The sequence below is a fragment of the Apus apus genome, chromosome 5 (assembly GCF_020740795.1).
Source record: "Apus apus isolate bApuApu2 chromosome 5, bApuApu2.pri.cur, whole genome shotgun sequence".
NCBI classification, from domain to species: domain Eukaryota; kingdom Metazoa; phylum Chordata; class Aves; order Apodiformes; family Apodidae; genus Apus; species Apus apus.
The window spans coordinates 8038954-8056776 of record NC_067286.1 but is presented as its reverse complement, the minus strand read 5'-3'; the positions used below and the strand labels follow the sequence as shown (position 1 = coordinate 8056776).

The window sequence follows — 17823 nt, the reverse complement described above, 5'->3', positions numbered from 1 at the left end:
CCACCAGTGAACAATCCCCAACATCTCTCCCCCCCTGGTTCTTCTCTGCGGGCAGCTTTTCGGTAGCCTGAATGCGAAGTTTGGCCCCAAAGCCAACCCAGTGACTCACACAGTGCAGAGGCATCTGTAACTCAGAACTCGTTCTCCAGCAGGCGATGCCCAGGGGCAGGAGCCCATTTTCCAGGCAGAAATCTCATCTAGTTAACAGCAAGGTCAGCCCAGACAGCACACAGAAGTCCAGAAGGGAGGACACACCTGCTGAAGAGGCAACCGAGGCAACAGCACAACTAACTTAAGAAAAATATGATCAGAAACTCTAAGAACAAGAAGCTGCTTTTGCACCCCCACATTTTAAAGTGTGGGTTAATACATTTTCTTTTCTGTGAAAGCACTTTTATAGTTTTAACTGAGAGCTTTTGACGAAGTGCTAAAAATAACTGCTAAAAAGGGTTACACTTCCCCCATACTATTAGTTTTCAAGAACTGATTATCTTTTAGAAGTCCTTTCTAACTGACTAGAATAAGCCTCTTTTACTTTTGTCTTCCATCCCCCATCAGAACACAGCAATACATTGTCCTACTGCACACCAAGTCAGCATCTCACTTTCAGAGGAAAGTACTCTGGAGGAGCAACACACAGTGGCAACAGACATCAGCAATGACTGAAGAGTTACTTAGTGATGTATCACAGAGCAGTATCTTCAATAGGATTGTGTTTTAAAAAACAGCTCACCACATGGGTTTGTAACAGTTCTTACTACTTTACTCTCATGATTAAATTACCTTTAAACCCAATTAAACTAGCTTTTAACCCCAAATAAAAGAACAGAGCTCTACCAGCACTGCATTTCGAAAAATAAGAAGTGATTTATTGCAACAGTAAACTGATGAACTTCTGCTGGCATCACCCCAAAGATAACCCCACAGGAGTCAAAACTAGATTTCTGATCATGCTATGTATTTTCCTGTTAGCAATTGCTTGTGTTGCACACCTGTAAACTAGACACAGGTAAAATATAGAGCCATAAGAAAACCCAAAGGCCTTTCATTAGTTCCAGCTCTTTTCTAGTGAGGGCTGGTGACATCAGTAAGACTTACAGAGCAAAACACTGCAGAGCTGAAGATAACTAGCCTTGAACAGTATGTTCTGTGGCTACCAAAGCCAGACTAACTTAAAAATCCAGAATATCTTTACCATTCTATAAGGATCAATGGGAGTTCAGAGTACAGAGTAAGTTTCAGCTGGGAAAAAGTAATCTTCCCTGGCAATTCCTCACTATGGTCTCATTTTAGCTTCAAACAACACAGTAATTTCTCACATACACACACAGTAGAGCTGGCTGGCAAGCTTGAGGAAAAACAGTGGAATATCAAGCAGATGTTTTTCAGCTCTAGCCATTACCCAGCAAGTCAAAGATCAATGCTACAGGACAGATTTCCTACAATGCAAGGCCAACTAGAAAAAATATTCAGCATAAAATTCAGTGCTGGAGCAAAAGAAGGCAGAGATCTCATCCACAGAGAGGTGTTCCCTATCTCAGTAATTTTGATCATTGAAGAGAAGGAGGCAATAGACTTGGCTTTAGATGAGGGGGAAAAAAGGATTATTTTGGCCCTACAGCAATTAAGAATGAGCCAAGCTAAAGTTTAAGTACAGACTAAATTTAAGTACCTTTGGCTTTAGTAATAACTATATAAATTCCATCCGTTTCCACAAAATAATTTTATTAGATACACAAATACAAAAGATTTACAAATATATTAGTGTTTTCAATGCTGGCGTATATAAAGTAATCTGTAGTTGAAGTCACACACACATATTAGTAACTCTGTCTCCAAAATACTGCATGAAAATACTTGGATTACTACTATGAAACTGACCTAGCAGTCTCTTTCTCTCTTTGTCAGAGAGCTTTGAATCTTCATCAATAGCTTTCAATAGAGACAAGAGCTCATCTTTCGTGGTCTTCTCTGTATTGGAGCGATACTCTCTCTCATCAAGTTTCTGGCAGAAGGTATAGCCTGCAAGGAAACAGCAGACATTCAGACAGTTAACACCACAGCCAACAACCCTCGAGATTCTACAGGCCCATCCTCCTTGAGAGTCAAATTAGTAATTGTAACAGCAAGTCTTTCTGCATCATCTCAGCCCCCTCTATTTCTTATCTGGGTCCATGACAGGAATAAAACTTCCATTTAAACTGTTACCTATTATCTTGCTGGGATCTTGGCCTTTCTGCAAAGCCAACAGTTTATCGCTGACCATTTTATGCAGTGTCCCTGGGATCTTGAACAGAAAGAGAAGAAAATCAAACAGCAGCTTAGAAAAAGGCAATTCTGCCTAAGCGTGCAAGATAACAAAGACCTAGTCATTTTCTAGTACTTACTTTTAACACATCTCTTTGGTGATCCACAAGGAACAAGATCAGGAGGTCAGTTTTCCCTCTGGATAAGGTTTTGTTGTTGATAATAGCTTTAGAGAATGTTCTTTTCACAACCATCCTGTTGTCACTCTAAAGAATAGTGTGAAATAATGACCAGAAGAGGAGAATTAGTCTCCCTGCTTTAAGAAGGGCATCACCTTTGTTCTTCAAGAGTCACTGCTTTTCCTGTAGTCACATATTTAAGCTACAAAGTGTGTTTTCTGACCAGTACCTGGGATATCTAGATTTCAGTGAGTGTAAAGTTAGGTATGTACATTTACCTCCTTCTGTAGTTTGAGCTCAGAATTATGGGCTGCAATAGCCATAAAGTACAGCAGTCTTCTGAACTCCTCCCTCACTTGGCTGTCTAGAAGTTTCAAATAGAGTTGAACAGCTTCTAAAGATTGTTCCATCTTCCCATTCACTGAGGAAAGATAAAGATACCTATTACCATATTTATTTAAACATTACAATAAAACATCTAAGTTAGTCACTGAAGAGCAGCTCATCTCTCTAAATAGAACTGGTCAAACAAAGCAATTAATTTCTCACAAAAATTTCTCACAGGCTGATGAGAGCTTTTTGCATACAATCTAAGAACAGCCCACACCCAGGCTTTTAGCCTGATATTTAAGAAAACTCACTTTCAATTAAGCTCAATTACAGTTCAGCCATCTTGAATGGAATGTGAAATACTGAAAAAGGAAAACTGTTTTGTTAAGAGAATGAATGACCTCTTATTGCAGAAATAGAGATCTCCCAATAAACGAGGAATATGTCCTAGATAAATGGGTTGGCTTGATGAATTAATTGCAAACCATTTTGAAGAGCTTTGCTAAGTTTCCATTTAAGTGGCCTTACTATGCAGAGTACCCCTCTTAGATGTGAGAGTGAGTTACATGAGATAGATTGTACTAGTAACTTCCCTCTATCTTGCAGGGAGGAAGACTAGGATATAAATGCAAAATACTCCTACTGACATGGAATAATAAGAATAACCAAGGCAGAGAAGGATGAAAAGTAAGGAGGAATAGGAATGATATGTTAATTGATGACTAAAACATCAAAAGCTTTCTAAGTTTTATGTTTAGACAGCATTTTAAGACATGCACATTTCTATGGACAGGAGGGGAGAGTTCTGAATGGGACACAAAGCATCCCCAGAGCTCTCACTTCAGATCTTACAGCCTAAATGCTTATTAGGTCATATTTATATTTAATTTCTCATAGATATTTAATTTCCACAGATGCCAACTACTACCAAGTTATAGCACTCCAGTTTCACAGCCATTCTACACAGACCTGAACACAAGCTACTGAACTGCAGAGGGTCAGGACCAACATTTCAAAGCACAGTCACCATCACTAGAAACTAAAAAAACAACTTGCAGAAGTCAACGGTTAAGCTTGGCTGCTGCAGTAAATACTGTTTATCATCAGCACATATCTCAGACAAGCTCAGGAACAGAGCTTTAGTTTACTTACCTAATAGTTCTGCAATTCCTGAATGAATTTCAGATGCATGGCTTAACAGTGGCTCCTTTTTTTGGCCATAGTATCTACCAATATTTTCAAACAGCAGTAGCTTCCATGTGTCTGCTTTATCCGGTTGATCAGGCAAGTTCCTGCTAATATCTACCACCATATAATCTGGAAGATATTCCAAGCAATCTATTGCTGCTGAGAGCCATTCATCTGTTCTGCAAGACAGAGTAGATTAACTTTATAGCATTACTTATTGATGCCTTTCAGAGTTACTTGCATAGTTTTTCACAGAAAATAGGTAAACTGGTTTCTCACTGCATGTGTAGGTACTTAAATACATTAGAAATTGACACACATACACACCAAAATACTTTTCCTGACACTCTCAGTTAGATCATTGCCATATACCTCTTTGTTATGTATTTAATCAAGATTAAGAATTAGTAACCCAGACAGGTAAACAGTCACAAGCAGTTAAACCTAAAGTTAGTGATGTCCTCTACTGTTAGTCAAGGGCATAACGATTGCTGGATAAACAGAAACATGAACTTTGATCTGAATTAGATTGGTAAAAGTTTTTCAGACTGTTTTTTTACTGTATTTGTATAGTTTCATTCTCAGCATTCTTGGCTTTTTTAATATGGTGGAGAAACTAACCTGTTTTCTCACAGGTCATTTTAAAGAAAAAAATGTCATGATAGCAAAATGCTCTGTTCTTCCCTCAATGCAGCAATTTCCACTCTGAGTACTATCAAATACCATAATTGCATTCAAAGTCTCTTCCAGTGTTCAGCAGAAGCTCTCTCATCTTCTGGTTTAGAGCTTAGCAATTGCTATTTACCAATCAGATCTAACAGAGAAAAGTGCCTCCTCACATCCTCCTTTTTACAGTACTGAAAACAGAAGGTGTGTAAAAGCTGCAGAGGTGAGTGATGAATACTTACTGTGAGTCACTGAAAGCCTTGAGAATCTCCCTGTCCAGGTAGTTACTTGTGATGACATATCCAGTGCCCCTCCTTGGCTGTGGAAGCTGAGGTCTGATCTCTTGGCGCTCAAGTAAAGACTCCAGCAGTGGAAGGTCAACAAGCTGCAGCAGACGAGCAATTGTTTGCTCTTGCCATACTTCATTAATAACTGGGAAGGGTGGAATACACAAAGCACGTGGAAATTCAGCATGTGCAAAAAGAGAAATTATGAAAAAGACAATTGCCTGTCCTGCCATCAGTCCTAATCTAACATGAATTTTACAAAAATAAGGCAGAGTGTCACCTTGACAGCTCTAAGTGTATTTTATCACTGCAAAAGAAGAGAGATTTGTTTAGTTAACTACAGGTGTTGGAGGACTGCTTTTTGGACAAGTCTGAAGTGCCTTACATTCTTTGTGCTCTAATTTGCAAGCAGTCTTTGTTTAGATAAGGGACTAAAAACAGTGTAACAGTGGCACTATCCTTATCACAGCCTCCACAATTATGATCTGGCTCAAATTCTGAGAGCTTCTAGGATAAATCAGCATTTTTAACCAAAGGGAAAACACATTAGATCATGGTTTAGCCTGACCAAGAAGCCAAGAACAGTTTCACTGTCACAACACTGAAGGAGCACCGAATGCTACAGATACACAATTAAAAAGCTAGGGAAGAGTTCTAGCTAACAGTAGACTATAGACCATGACCAGTCAAGCACAGTAGTAGTGCAGGTAATTTAATATTATGAAGAATATTTCTAACTCAAGTCAAGCTCTATACAATTGTGTGTTCTTCTCCACAAAGTTCAACATTGATTTATTTCAACTAGAGCCAATGGGTTCTGTCTGATGAAATAAAAACAGAAAAGCAAGCTGTATATTAGGCTAAATTGAAAGAATTATGGCCAGCAGGTCAAGGTGATTCTGCCCCTCTGCTCTGATGAGACCCCACCATCCAGCTCTGGAGCTCTCAGCACAGGAAACACATGGGCCTGTTGGAGAGGGTCCAGAGGAGGGCCACAAAAATGATCATAGGGATGGAACACTTCTCCTGTGAAGGAAGGCTGAGAGAGCTGGATTTGTTTAGCCTGGAGAAGAGAAGGCTCCAGGGAGACCTTATAGTGGCCTTTGAATACCTAAAAGGGGCCTGAAGGAAAGATGGGGACAGGCTTTTTAGCAGGACTAGTAGGGATGGGACAAGGGGCAATACAAACTAAAAAAGGGTAGATTCAGACTAAACCGATGGAAGAAATGTTTTGCAAAGAAGGTGGTGAAACATTGTAACAAGTTCCCCAGAGAAATGGTAAGAAGCCTCACCCCTGGAAACATTCAGGGTCAGTTTGGACAGGGCTAGTTGAAGATGCCCCTGCTCACTGCAGGGGCATGGATTAGAAGACCTTTAAAGGTTCCTTCCAACCCAAACCATTCCATGAAATAAAGCTAGCCTTTGTCATGATATGGCGTTCAAAACAAAATACTATCAGAGTCAGTTTGACTCTGTCTCCAATCCAAGGCATCAGCCTTTCCAGTCCAGAAGTTATTAGCTTCCCTCTCCCACCAATGTTATTTGGCTTACCTTGGCGGGACAAACTGTCTGAGATGTTTACTCGAGGGGTATTTGCAGGCCTTAAACTCAGGTTTTCCCAGAGATCCTCCAAGCTTTCTGGTTTGACAGGAGTAGAGTGAAATAACATGCTCTTCTCATGTCTGAGATTAAAAAACAGTTTATATATTTTTATATATATAGGTATACATATATATGGAAAATCAAGTATATTGTGTAACAACATTTAGATATGGGTAACTAAGATTTAAAAAATATTTTCTCCATATAAATACCTTCTCTCCTGCTCCCCCTGACACTTCCTCTAGGCAAGTCACACAGAATAACATGCAACACCTAAAGAATTATACATGTGCAACAGTTGTGCACAAGTGCATAGTTCCTCTCTTGGAACTTGTCCCAGCCAGCATTCGCAAGTTACCTCAATTACCACAGAGAAGATCGTTAATGAGGGGAAATTACTTTTTTAAAAAGCAAAAAAAATCCTGCCTCAGAACCTCCAGAGTCTTAAGGCAGTATTCCTAATGGCCAAGCGAGGACAAAAATTAGGAGCTATTCTTGAAAAGCCTAGCAGGTGGCTGCCCCACAGCAACACCACTACTAAACTTATGAGGGTTGCTCCTGCCATCAACTAGTGGAAGGCTTCAGAAACCCATCACCAGTTCTGTGATAGCTGTTTCTTCTCATACCTGCTTTCCTATGTTATCAAGCAGCTAGCATAACTCCAGCCATAAAATTACTATTTCTCCAAGCATATTTAATTGCAATTTCTATAACTTTTGTTTAAGGCATTGCAAAATCCTTTTGAAGTCCGTTATCTATGTATCTGTGTATGTGACAAGCTGTTCCTAACAAGAGATTTGTTCCTTTCTCTAAATGAAGAAACATAATCCAATGGATCTGTGCCCTGCCCAGAAGAAAAACACCTTAGTTCTACACTAATAGAATATGAATAACCTCGTTTCATGACTGTTTGTCTGATATATACTAAGTGTTGCTTTAAAAGCCCTTGTGATTAATATATTTTTAAATATCACATCTGATTAAAGTATTTTTTATTTGCCGTTAATCTTCCCCTTTCCAAATAAAGGCTTGGGACAGTTTGCTTGAGCACAGAACAAGAGCTAGTCAGGGGAGAAGAGAGAGAAGCAAGACCAAGGAACTATCCATTTTTAGTATCTGCTTCCAGAGTTTTCACATCAGTTGGGTTGATGCTTTTACTTTCACATTTGCTGCTCACAAACACTTCAATCATAGCAGGTGTTTTCTTTTTAGCTCAATACTATTTGTCATTTTCAGAAGCATGTCTTGCTAGAACTACTGCAGTAACTATATTGCCATAACTACATGAACATAGTTTCTGTAGGAGTATTTTCAAAGATGAACACTTGATTTTCTTTGCTTTCTCCTAAAGAGACAGGGAAACAAAACCTCACCATTGCACTTTCCTCAAGTTCTCCAATGGAATGCAATAGTACAACAGCATAAGAGTCTGCTGCCTAGCCTAAGAACCAGCCATACATGCATGAAGAACAGTTGAAAACATTTCAAAAGGCTAAATTTGAAGTGTAGTAAAGCTAAGATTATAAAACCCCCAATTTTTACCCGTTTTTTTTCTTTAAAGACTGTATGGCTTCCTGTCTCATGCCAGAGCTAGGTGTGCAGTGACTAAAGATTGCTCCTTTGCATTCTCCTATTTGATGCAACTGAATTCCAGCTGGTTATAGTGGTTTAGAGCCCAACAGATCAGTATCTGCAATGCATTTAATTTCCACCCTTCTGCCCTCCTCCCCCAAGGTGGTATGGTAACAGGCACACAGAGCAAGTAACTATGCAGGCTGAATTATTTACTCCCTTCCAATTGCAGTTTCCTCCCTATCTTCCACCCACAAACATTGCCACAATATCTACTTTTTTCCCCCCCTCAGGTCCTGTAATTGTACAAGAGTTTTCCCTTCTCTCCCCCAGAACACCTAACATTTTCTGATTGTTAAAAACTTCTTATCTTCACATTCCATGATGGACTAACCTTTGTGGTGTACACTGCTGATAATCTTTATCAAATTCAGCTTGGTTCGAGACATTTGTGAATCTGTAGAGGCTGCTGCTGCTGTCTTCAAATGCAGACCGTTTGTCTTTTCCAAAGACCCGAGTTGAAACAGCCTCAAATACTTTGTAATCCATCAGTGCTTGACACACCCGCACTATTTTAGCACGGGAAATATCAACATCCCCAAAATACTTGTTCTGAAGAAGATGGGCAAAGACCACGTCCACTGCATCTGAGCCAATAAAACAGTCATGATAGCACTTCAGGTTCTGGCGACGCTTTTTCACTTCCACTTGAGTTTGAAGTGCATTGATAATGCTGCTCCAGACGTATGTTGCTCCAAATGGTTTCTGTGCCAGACTGAAGCCTAAGAACACAGAAGGCATAAAGACTGAATTCATGCGGCAATTAGAAAAGAACTGCCCCCTTTCTGGCTACTAGCTTTCATGAATCTTGCGAGGGTTTAAACATCTTTGAGACTTGCAGTTTGGCGTGGGTCGCTCATGAATTCACATTTTGTTACTTTCTCAGCAAGCCTGCCTGCCTTGTACCCATGCATCTCACTCTGGTGGTTGCTCTGGTTACACTAGCCTGAAGCTTTGCCACCAGGAGTTCCTACTTTTTCAATCTGTCCTTTTGTGGCAAGATCCTTTTGCATGCTCCTCCATCACCTAAAGCAGAACCTACTCCTGAGCACACATGTTCTCACAACCAAAAGCTGTGTGCACTTGTAAACCCCAGTTCCTCACAGACACACTGTGCAGCTGAGCAGGGGACAGGGATGAAGAGACTTAACAACAATCTTTCCTAACAGATTGCACATACACACAAACTACCTAATATCAGTGCTTAGCATATCACTAACAAGATCAAGAATTCTCTTAAGAAACCACTCACTTGGCACTTAGCCCATGGAACAGCCTTCTACCACCACAAATCCAAAGGAGATCTAAGCTCTGTGTACTCAACGCCACTTCCTTGAGCCAACCAGCCTTCCATCCCCCAATAAAAGCACTGAACTCTTACTCATTTACCAATCTGATTAAGAATAGTATGCTAACAACTAACAGTTTGCCCAGAGGCTAGACTCTGACTCCACAAGGATTTAAAAATACAGAATATACTTATAAAATTTGCAGGTGGCAGTTGTCTGGGAAGAGTTGCAGCCACTAGAGAAGCTAGAATTAGAAAATACATTTCTCAGTAAATCGGATGAATAATTTATTAAGACAGAAAGAAGAGGAAGAGGAGAGAAAATCAAATGCTGAAGGACAAAACATGGAATGAGGAATTGGCAGCAATCCTACAGAAAGTCATCTGGGGTTATGACAGACCTCAAACCAAATGAATTAACAGTGTCATGCAGTGTTTAAAAAAAAACAACATGCAACTCAGTCTGGAACATATTACCATGAACATTTTCCACAGAGATGCAAGAGATTTTTCCCATTTGGTCTGAAGTGGCATGAGAGAACTGCGTTCCAATTTTGGGCACCAGAATTTTCATCTGATCTCTATCTACTAGAGAGCCCAGAAATTAGCAAGTTGACGGGTGGGGAGGGAGAGAAATTAGGGGGCAGTGAAGACTGGGGGACAAATAAAAAAAATAATACCATAGTATTTGAACATACTAACACTGTTGCAAAGGACAGCAGTTCTCTTCAGAGCAGTTATCAAATAGGCACCTGTTTTCTGAAGAGATTTATACCAGGAAAAAAAAAAAAAAGCTTTTTAATACGAGGCACTGAACCAGACTAGGCAGAAACCTCCCAGAAGCTCCAGCTTCCAAAGCTCTGAAAATGCAAGACAGGCAAAGCACACAATTTCTGACACTTTAACCTGGTGACACCTTCAGGCAGGCAGAGCAAACAGAGCAGGACACAGAATTTCCTTCCAGCCCTACATTTTGATCGCTGACCAGCCTGTTTGGAAGGGGGGAAAAAAACCAACCCCAAACAAACCCAATACCACCAAACATACATACAGCAACACTGCTTCTCTTGCCAAAAATAAAGATAAATGCATACTACCTGCAATAATTCCACTGTTAATCACTGCTTTATCACCTCGGCCTTTAAGACGCCCCCAAAACCTTTTTTTGGGGGAAGTGCTGTTAAACACGGCGCTCAGGTGACAAGGTTTCGCAAAGTTTAGGTGCTCGGGGTGGGGAAGAAAAAGCAGAAACCGCTCCCGACAAGCGAGCTCCGGCCCTTCCCTTCTCGCTGCTTTACCAGCCACCTGCTGCTCGCCCCGCTTCCAGGCCAGGGGCAGCTGCTCCGACCCCCGGCGCTCCCCGCCGGGCCCCGCACGCCCGGACGGGGCCTCCCGGACAGAAACACCTCCCTCCGCCGGCAGCGGAGAGCGCCCAGCTTTGGAAGCTCTGCGCAGCGGGGACAGGCACCGGCACGGAGCTCCGGGCGGGCCGGGGCCAGGCGCAGAGCCCCGCGTCCGCTGCGGGACGGGACGGCCCCGCCTGGCCGGCTGTCCCCACCGAGCCCAGGCTGAGGGCAGACCCGCTCCCCGCCCCGCCGCCCCTCCTGCCCGTACCCGGCGGCCTGGCGGCGGGGCTGCAGACCGCGCCGAGGCTCAGCGCCGCCGCCTTCTCCCGCACCGTGGCCATGCCCGACGGCAGCTCCGCACTCTGCCGCGCCGCGCCGCCTGAGGTAACCCGCCGGGGGCGGGGCCGCCGCGCCCGCGCCCTTCCCCATTGGCCGCCCGCGGGGTGGGGGGGCGGGGCCTCCGCGCCAGCGCCCTTCCCCATTGGCCGTCTGCGGTGATGGGGGGCGGGGCTTGCGAGGCGGGAGCGCCGCCGGGCGCGGGGAGGAGGGCGCGGAGGGGACCCCGGGGGGAGCCTGGAGGGGACTCTGGGGGGGCTCGGGGGGACCCTCGGCTGCCCGCCCCGTCCTCCCCGCCCCTGCCACCGCAGACGGCTGCCCAAGCCCGTCTAGACGCCCCCGCCCCGGAGCTGCGTCCCGGCCCGCCCGCGGCAGGACGGACGTAGAAGATTCGGTGTCCGCGGATGCGAGCACCAGCAGGATCCACGAACAGGGACCGTCTGGCGGCGAAAAGGGCAGGAAACGCAGCCAAAAATCTGTTTGTCAGCCCTACGGCTCCGATGCGAGAGCGCTGCCGCTCTCAGCCAGGGAACTGCGCTGCCTGTGCCAAAACACCGGGGCCGAAGCATCCCCGATGCTTCCAGTAGCAACAGCAACGCTACCCTGCCCCCCGGCAGCAGCACACAGCCCTGGGCTGAGCACAGAACGCAAATTCCCCCTTGCATCCCCACGGATCAACAACTGAACAGTGTTCCTGCTTGTTACCAGGACATACAGCTTGGTTCACGTACCACATACGGTTGACAACTCCCTCTGATGTCTTACGTGAGCTGTTTATCATGGCAGGGGTAATTTTTTTATTGGAATGAAAGACTAAATTCAGGATAATGAAAGCTTCTTCTGTCTGCAGGAAATTGCTGAGAGATCCCACATTGTTTTCTGCTAAGTAGGGAATACTTTGTTGATGCCCTGATAGCACGTTAGAGCAACATAAAATTCCAGTATTTTCGGACTGATTTCAACGGGAGCAGGCACAAGACCAAACTCCGATCCATGACATGCAAACTCGAAAGCACACAAAGCACATTAAAGACCGAATCATACAGATCTTATGAGGGATACAAAAATCCACTTTGAGCCCTCAGGTTTTTGAACTGCTGATGGTAGCTTTGCAAAACAAAACCCTCTGTGAAACTTCAGCCCGTTCATGTGTTCAGTGCAAGCAGGTATAAAGTGCAGGGCATCTGTTACCCACTGAAGCTCAAGTCAGCCTTCTTTTATCCCGATTTGTCACACCTAAAGGGAGGGCACTGCAAAGCTGTTCATTGGATACAAACTAACAAATAATGGATTTAATTTTAAGCTGTGAAAAATGGGATCCAGGGAACTAGATACTACAAACTTAAGGCAAACAAACCTCTTAATGTTTCACTGACAGAGCACTAAAATATTTAATAATGGAGTTCTAAGGGTGGAAGTTCTTGTTAGGATATTTTTCAGATAAACAAGTCTTAAGTGTCTGGGCTTAAGCCCAGAGAAAAAGGAATCTATTCAAACTGTAGCAAAATGCTGGCCTTCGAAAATGGGAGTTCATACTGGTTTTCAACAACAGGAAGTGACAAACAGATTTCTTTCTTAGTGCAAGGGGGAAGCCATTAAAAAAAAATAGCTCTGACTCACAGGTGTCTATTTTGACAGTAGCCATTAAGAACCTAATAAAAAATATACAATGCACAGGGTCAATGAGGATTTCCATGATACGTTTTTATTCCCTGTATTTGCAGTAGTTTGATGCCAGACTTTTTTTGGATGCAAACAGATTAACTGCAGATCAGTAAATGCCCGAGATCTTTTTCATTTTTAAAAAGCTATTTATTTTTGCATAGTTGTTGAAATAAAGCGATGCAGTCATTCCGCAACGGTTCACCACAATCTCGAGGTAATTTAGAACTCCAAACATTTTCAAATAGGAGGTGCAGCAACCAGTTAATGAGAACATTACACCTTACACCAGAGGACAATTTGTCCAAATACTGCTTGCAGGGAACAGAATGAACCGTGGATAATGCGCTGTGAGCTGCTAATCTAGCAGGTTACAAGCTTTTTATCCTTGTATTTTATTACTAGGTGATCAGCAGTCTGTCTTGGATTTCTGCCTTTGCTTCCATGTTTCCCCACAGTGAGCACAACCACACCACACCAGTTTCTCCACGGGCAGATGGCAGATACATGGTCAGTCAGCTGCTGTCAAACAGGATCTTGCATCTAGGGGTGCTAAAAAATGCTATACAACTTCTAGTGTTTCTTACAACACCACCATTATTAAATACTTTGCTGAAGCACAGATATACTTTTATGCAATTATTTATATGTATTTCTATATAAATAATTCACTTATACTTTATATAATAATTTTAAAGAATGCAACCTCACGCAGCCAGTAATGGTCATTCTTGGCTGGTATAATTCCTTTGACTGTGGTGGAAAGATCTCAGGATTAAAGTGCAACAGGCTTCACCTTCCACAGTGGCTTCTCCAAATTAACCTTCCTAAAGCTGAACACAGGATGCACAAGAGAATTCCAGTTACAAAGACATAATTAAGATAATTCATTTACAAAATGACTTAGGACCAATGTAGTGGCATTCCTACATGCACATGGAACAGTAACTTTGCTCAAAAAGCAGGAGCTGAAAAAAAACAAAAAAGGACTCCAGAGAGACAGATGCTATTGTAGGTTCATGTTTCAAAACCTGGTCTGTAGGGTGTAGGGCTGCAAGGGAGATTATAAACAGCACCAGTGAAGGAAGTTTGATGATACAGAAAGCTTCACTGTTGGCTTTGGGATGTGAAGTTGCACAGAACAACAATTGGTGATCCAGTTATGGTGATGAAATGCATTTTTAACAAATTAGGCAGTGGGGTCCCAATTTGTACAGTTCTGTCAAATTATTTGAAACCGTTATAAAGAACTTTTATAGTGAGGAACAGCAAAAGAAGAATCTATTTTGATTTATTTACAGGTCATCTAGAAATGCCTCTACCAACTACAACAGGATGGAGAGAGTGGCCTGCCTTTTGAAGAATTTACAGACTTAAGTTTGCAATAATTTCTCTGAGTCTCTCTTAAAGAACCGTAGGGTTTAATTAGAACCATGCAGCAGAAAAGGAGTATTTAAATTCAACAGCCACAATTTCAGGCACATCTGCTGCTCAGGATCTGATTAGCTTACTCATGGCAATTCAGGGTTTGCTGGAGGATAAAGATTATGATAAAGACCCACATTCAAGTCTTCTCTGATTACGGGGAAAGGGAAGGCAAAATGGAAACTGTTATAATGACAAACTGAGAAACTGATGAGTATCTTTATGTAAAGTGCTGTCTAGATTTTTCCATGATGAACTTGAAAGCTGGACAGCCAGTCAGCATTTACAGCACCTTTAATTTCCAGGTATTCTGGGCACAAATAAAGGAGATATAATTGAATAAAAGGCCTTACAAACTAAAATAAATAAATGACCGTGTGATTAAGTAATTCAATGTTGTTTTCAAAAAGACAAAAGTTGGAGGATGTGTTGCCTAAAACAGATGGAAGCATGGGGTGCTGCTGTTTCATCTACAGCAGATCAATCCTTGGTTAAGTGACTGGGAAAAGTTCAGGAATTTTGAAAGAAACCCATGAAAAAGGCTGTTTCCATTTCAACATTTTTAGAAAAACAGAAAGGACCCCAAACCTGGAAAACAAAATGTTGTAAATCCAAGAAATGTTCAATGGTTCAATTATTACCCACATTTCATGTGCTAAAAAAATAGAAAACATAATTTAATTTGATTTGTCACCAAAAATTAAGTATGAGATAGAGGCATCATTGCAGAAAAATATTATCCAATTTCTTATTTTCAAAAGAATTTACATCCCACTTTTCCAAAGGTTTAACAGACTCTGCATCTCAAATGCTAATCTTACATCTCATACACACACCAGATCACAGAAGGTTCTCTCATACCAAACTTATTTCTTTAAATTTCAAATGTCTTCCCATAACAATAAGCTTTAAAGATGAAGTGTACATCAACACAGCTTAAATTTATATATACATACAAATTTATTGTCATAATTGCAAGGATCTGTTGAGCCCAACTTTCATAGCTGTTCCTGAAAATGCACAGCAATTAATAATTACCATAAAAATTCAGAAAAATATTCCAGTTATTTAGAACAGTTACTCTTCTGTTTTTTTCCCCCCACTTAAATATCTACAATGCCTGTATTCACTGCAGTGCTGAAGTTGATGAAAGAGGAACCTTTTAAACAGTAACCCTTAAAATGTTGCTCCATTCCATTAAAAAATAATGAGATAAATGAAATTTTAACATATGGTTCACTGTCACATACTCATGTAGGGGAAAACCAACAGCTTCAGTTACAGAACTTTAAGTCACAGTTATCATAACATTATCAAATCTTCTCTATTTCATGGCATGAATATACAAAATCCAGTATGTGGGTTTTTTTAATACTGAAACTGTTTGATAAAAATTATAAAACTTTATCTTCCACCTTTATTAATCACAAATTTAAGAAAATGAACAGCTATTCATACAATCTTGGATTGCAAAAGACTATGTGATATGCTAGACAGACATGAAGGAAGCTGAAAGAACTGCCTTGGTAATAAGTAACACGTTCTATCTGTACTGAAGGGCACGAGAGGTTTGCTTGGGGGTGAACTCCATGAGCTGGAGGACTGGCACTCTCCCTTCTGATGCAGAGCAGGTTATTCACAGATTCTCTCTGCTTAGTCCCAATTCCCCATCTACATTTGGATTAGGAAGATGATTCAGTGGTAGGTTCTGTGGGATACAGTGATGCCAGCCTGCAACTTTCAACTCATGATGCCAACCACACCCCTCCTCTGGGAAGAGGCTACTTGCTCCCCTGCTCGGGCATGGGCACGATTTACTCCCAAAGCACAAAATCCAGCCTTTTATACTGATGTGAAATCTGTAAGGATTCCAGCCTTGCATTTCTGAAGAGACTGGAACAACAAACAAGTTCCCAGGACAGGCATTTCTGGATGACTGACTGTTTGAATGGAGAAAGGGTGCATTGTTCAGGAGTGCAATCCTTCCATTCCTGGGCTGGAATACCAATGTGACTTCTGGAGAGAGTCAAGCAGGGCGATGGCAAATGAAGGGCAGGGAGGAGACAGGCTGAGTCTGAGCTGGTGCACACTGACCTCCAGTGGAACCCACTGCACTGAGAGTAAGGATCCACACAGGGGCTTGAAAGGGAGCAAGTTGGAGCCAGAAAGACCTGAGACTGCTTACTCTAAGGAAGTGTAGGGAGGGCAAAGACTATTAGCAATGTCACCTAAACCACAGGGACAAGCCTCTGCTTCTCAGTCTCAGTAATACTAACGGATTTTGTCTTAAAGGAATTTTTAAACTTGTCCTCCTGTGGAAGTTTTCCAAGAATTATTATGTATTACAAGCTGAGGTGGATTACAGCATGCCTACATGTGCACAGGGCAGGATGGTCCTAGTGATGGATAAAGACTCCTCACAGAACAGTAAAAACTCACCACCATCTATGCACCAGAAACCTGTTCAACCAGAGAGAGAGAGAGATCAGATTATTTCAACCAGAAATAATGGATATACAACCACCTGCCCAGCTGGGAGTCCCTGTTTGTCAGGTGAGCTGCAGTAACTGACTGAACACGAACTCCCGTATATTGCAACACAAAACCAAACACACTAACTGACGTTACTACTGAAAGTGGCTTTAGGTAAGTTCACAAAAGATTAGGGGAGCAGGTCTCAGCCGTTGTGGAGAGCCTGTGGAGGTCCAGCTGAATGAGCAGTGATTTCCACTGTGAGGCAGTAACAATGATCTACCAGGGACAAGTTTCACATCCCTGCTCCCAAAATGAGAAGCCACCTAGTGGCACCAGTTTAATGGGACAGAAGGAGTTGACATAAAGGGGGGGGGGAAAGTGAGAAGTGTTGGATTTTCTGAGCATAACTGAATTCCTCCTTTTGACCATTTGTGTAGAATCCTTTAGAAAACAGATACACACCAGTTTTATTTACATTGAATGTAAGACTTGTCTTCTAGAGCAGAGGATTGGGTTGATTGTTTATATACACTACAAGTAGGAATCTATAATTCACCCTCTATATTCTATATTACTGCACAATGTGCTGGGGCTGCCAAACTCTGTGTTTTGCCAGGCCCACAGTTTAGGGTGGGAAACACCCCTGAAAGGACCCTGCAGAGAGCCTTGCTACCCAACAAAATCTCGAAGAGAACTTGCAGAGTTCACATTTAAAGAAAAAAAAAAAAAAAGTAATAAAAAAAAAAAAGTAACAATCCCCAGCCAGTACGCCCTTTCCTTTCCTTTCCGGTTCCAGAATTGCAACACTTGGATTCTCACTGAACACACAAGCTTTCTCTTCAACTCCTTTAGTGCAAAGTCCATTTACTGTGGTCAAACTACCTCCCTGGCTGTTTATACAAAGTTGCTGGACCTTGCACTGGTGCAAATAAAAAGCATTCACATACTGTCTTCTCTTAGCTGAAGGGACAGTAATTTCTGTGTGCTGACCAACAATAAAAACCCATGAGGGTTCAAAACCCACCAAAGTTGCTTTACTTAGAGGACATATCTAAATCCTTTTTCTCCCAGAGCTTTGAATGAATTACCACTTTGACCTAAACACATCATAAAAGATTGATGCTTCAGCTTTTATTCAATTAACATACGATTCATCTATT

At 42.0% G+C, this 17823-nt stretch overlaps 1 protein-coding gene across 1 annotated transcript; it reads right to left on the bottom strand.

The window, feature by feature from the left end:
* Positions 1-1704: 1704 nt before the first annotated feature.
* Positions 1705-11108, bottom strand: DEPDC7 (DEP domain containing 7). The gene is made up of 9 exons (XM_051620595.1): positions 11034-11108; positions 8466-8853; positions 6449-6579; positions 4853-5042; positions 3909-4123; positions 2705-2847; positions 2388-2513; positions 2209-2287; positions 1705-2022 (listed from the first exon to the last, which is right to left on the bottom strand). The coding sequence occupies exons 1-9, from the start codon at positions 11104-11106 to the stop codon at positions 1808-1810; spliced, it is 1560 nt and encodes a 519-aa protein (XP_051476555.1). The 5' UTR covers positions 11107-11108; the 3' UTR covers positions 1705-1807.
* Between the last annotated feature and the right edge of the window lie 6715 nt (positions 11109-17823).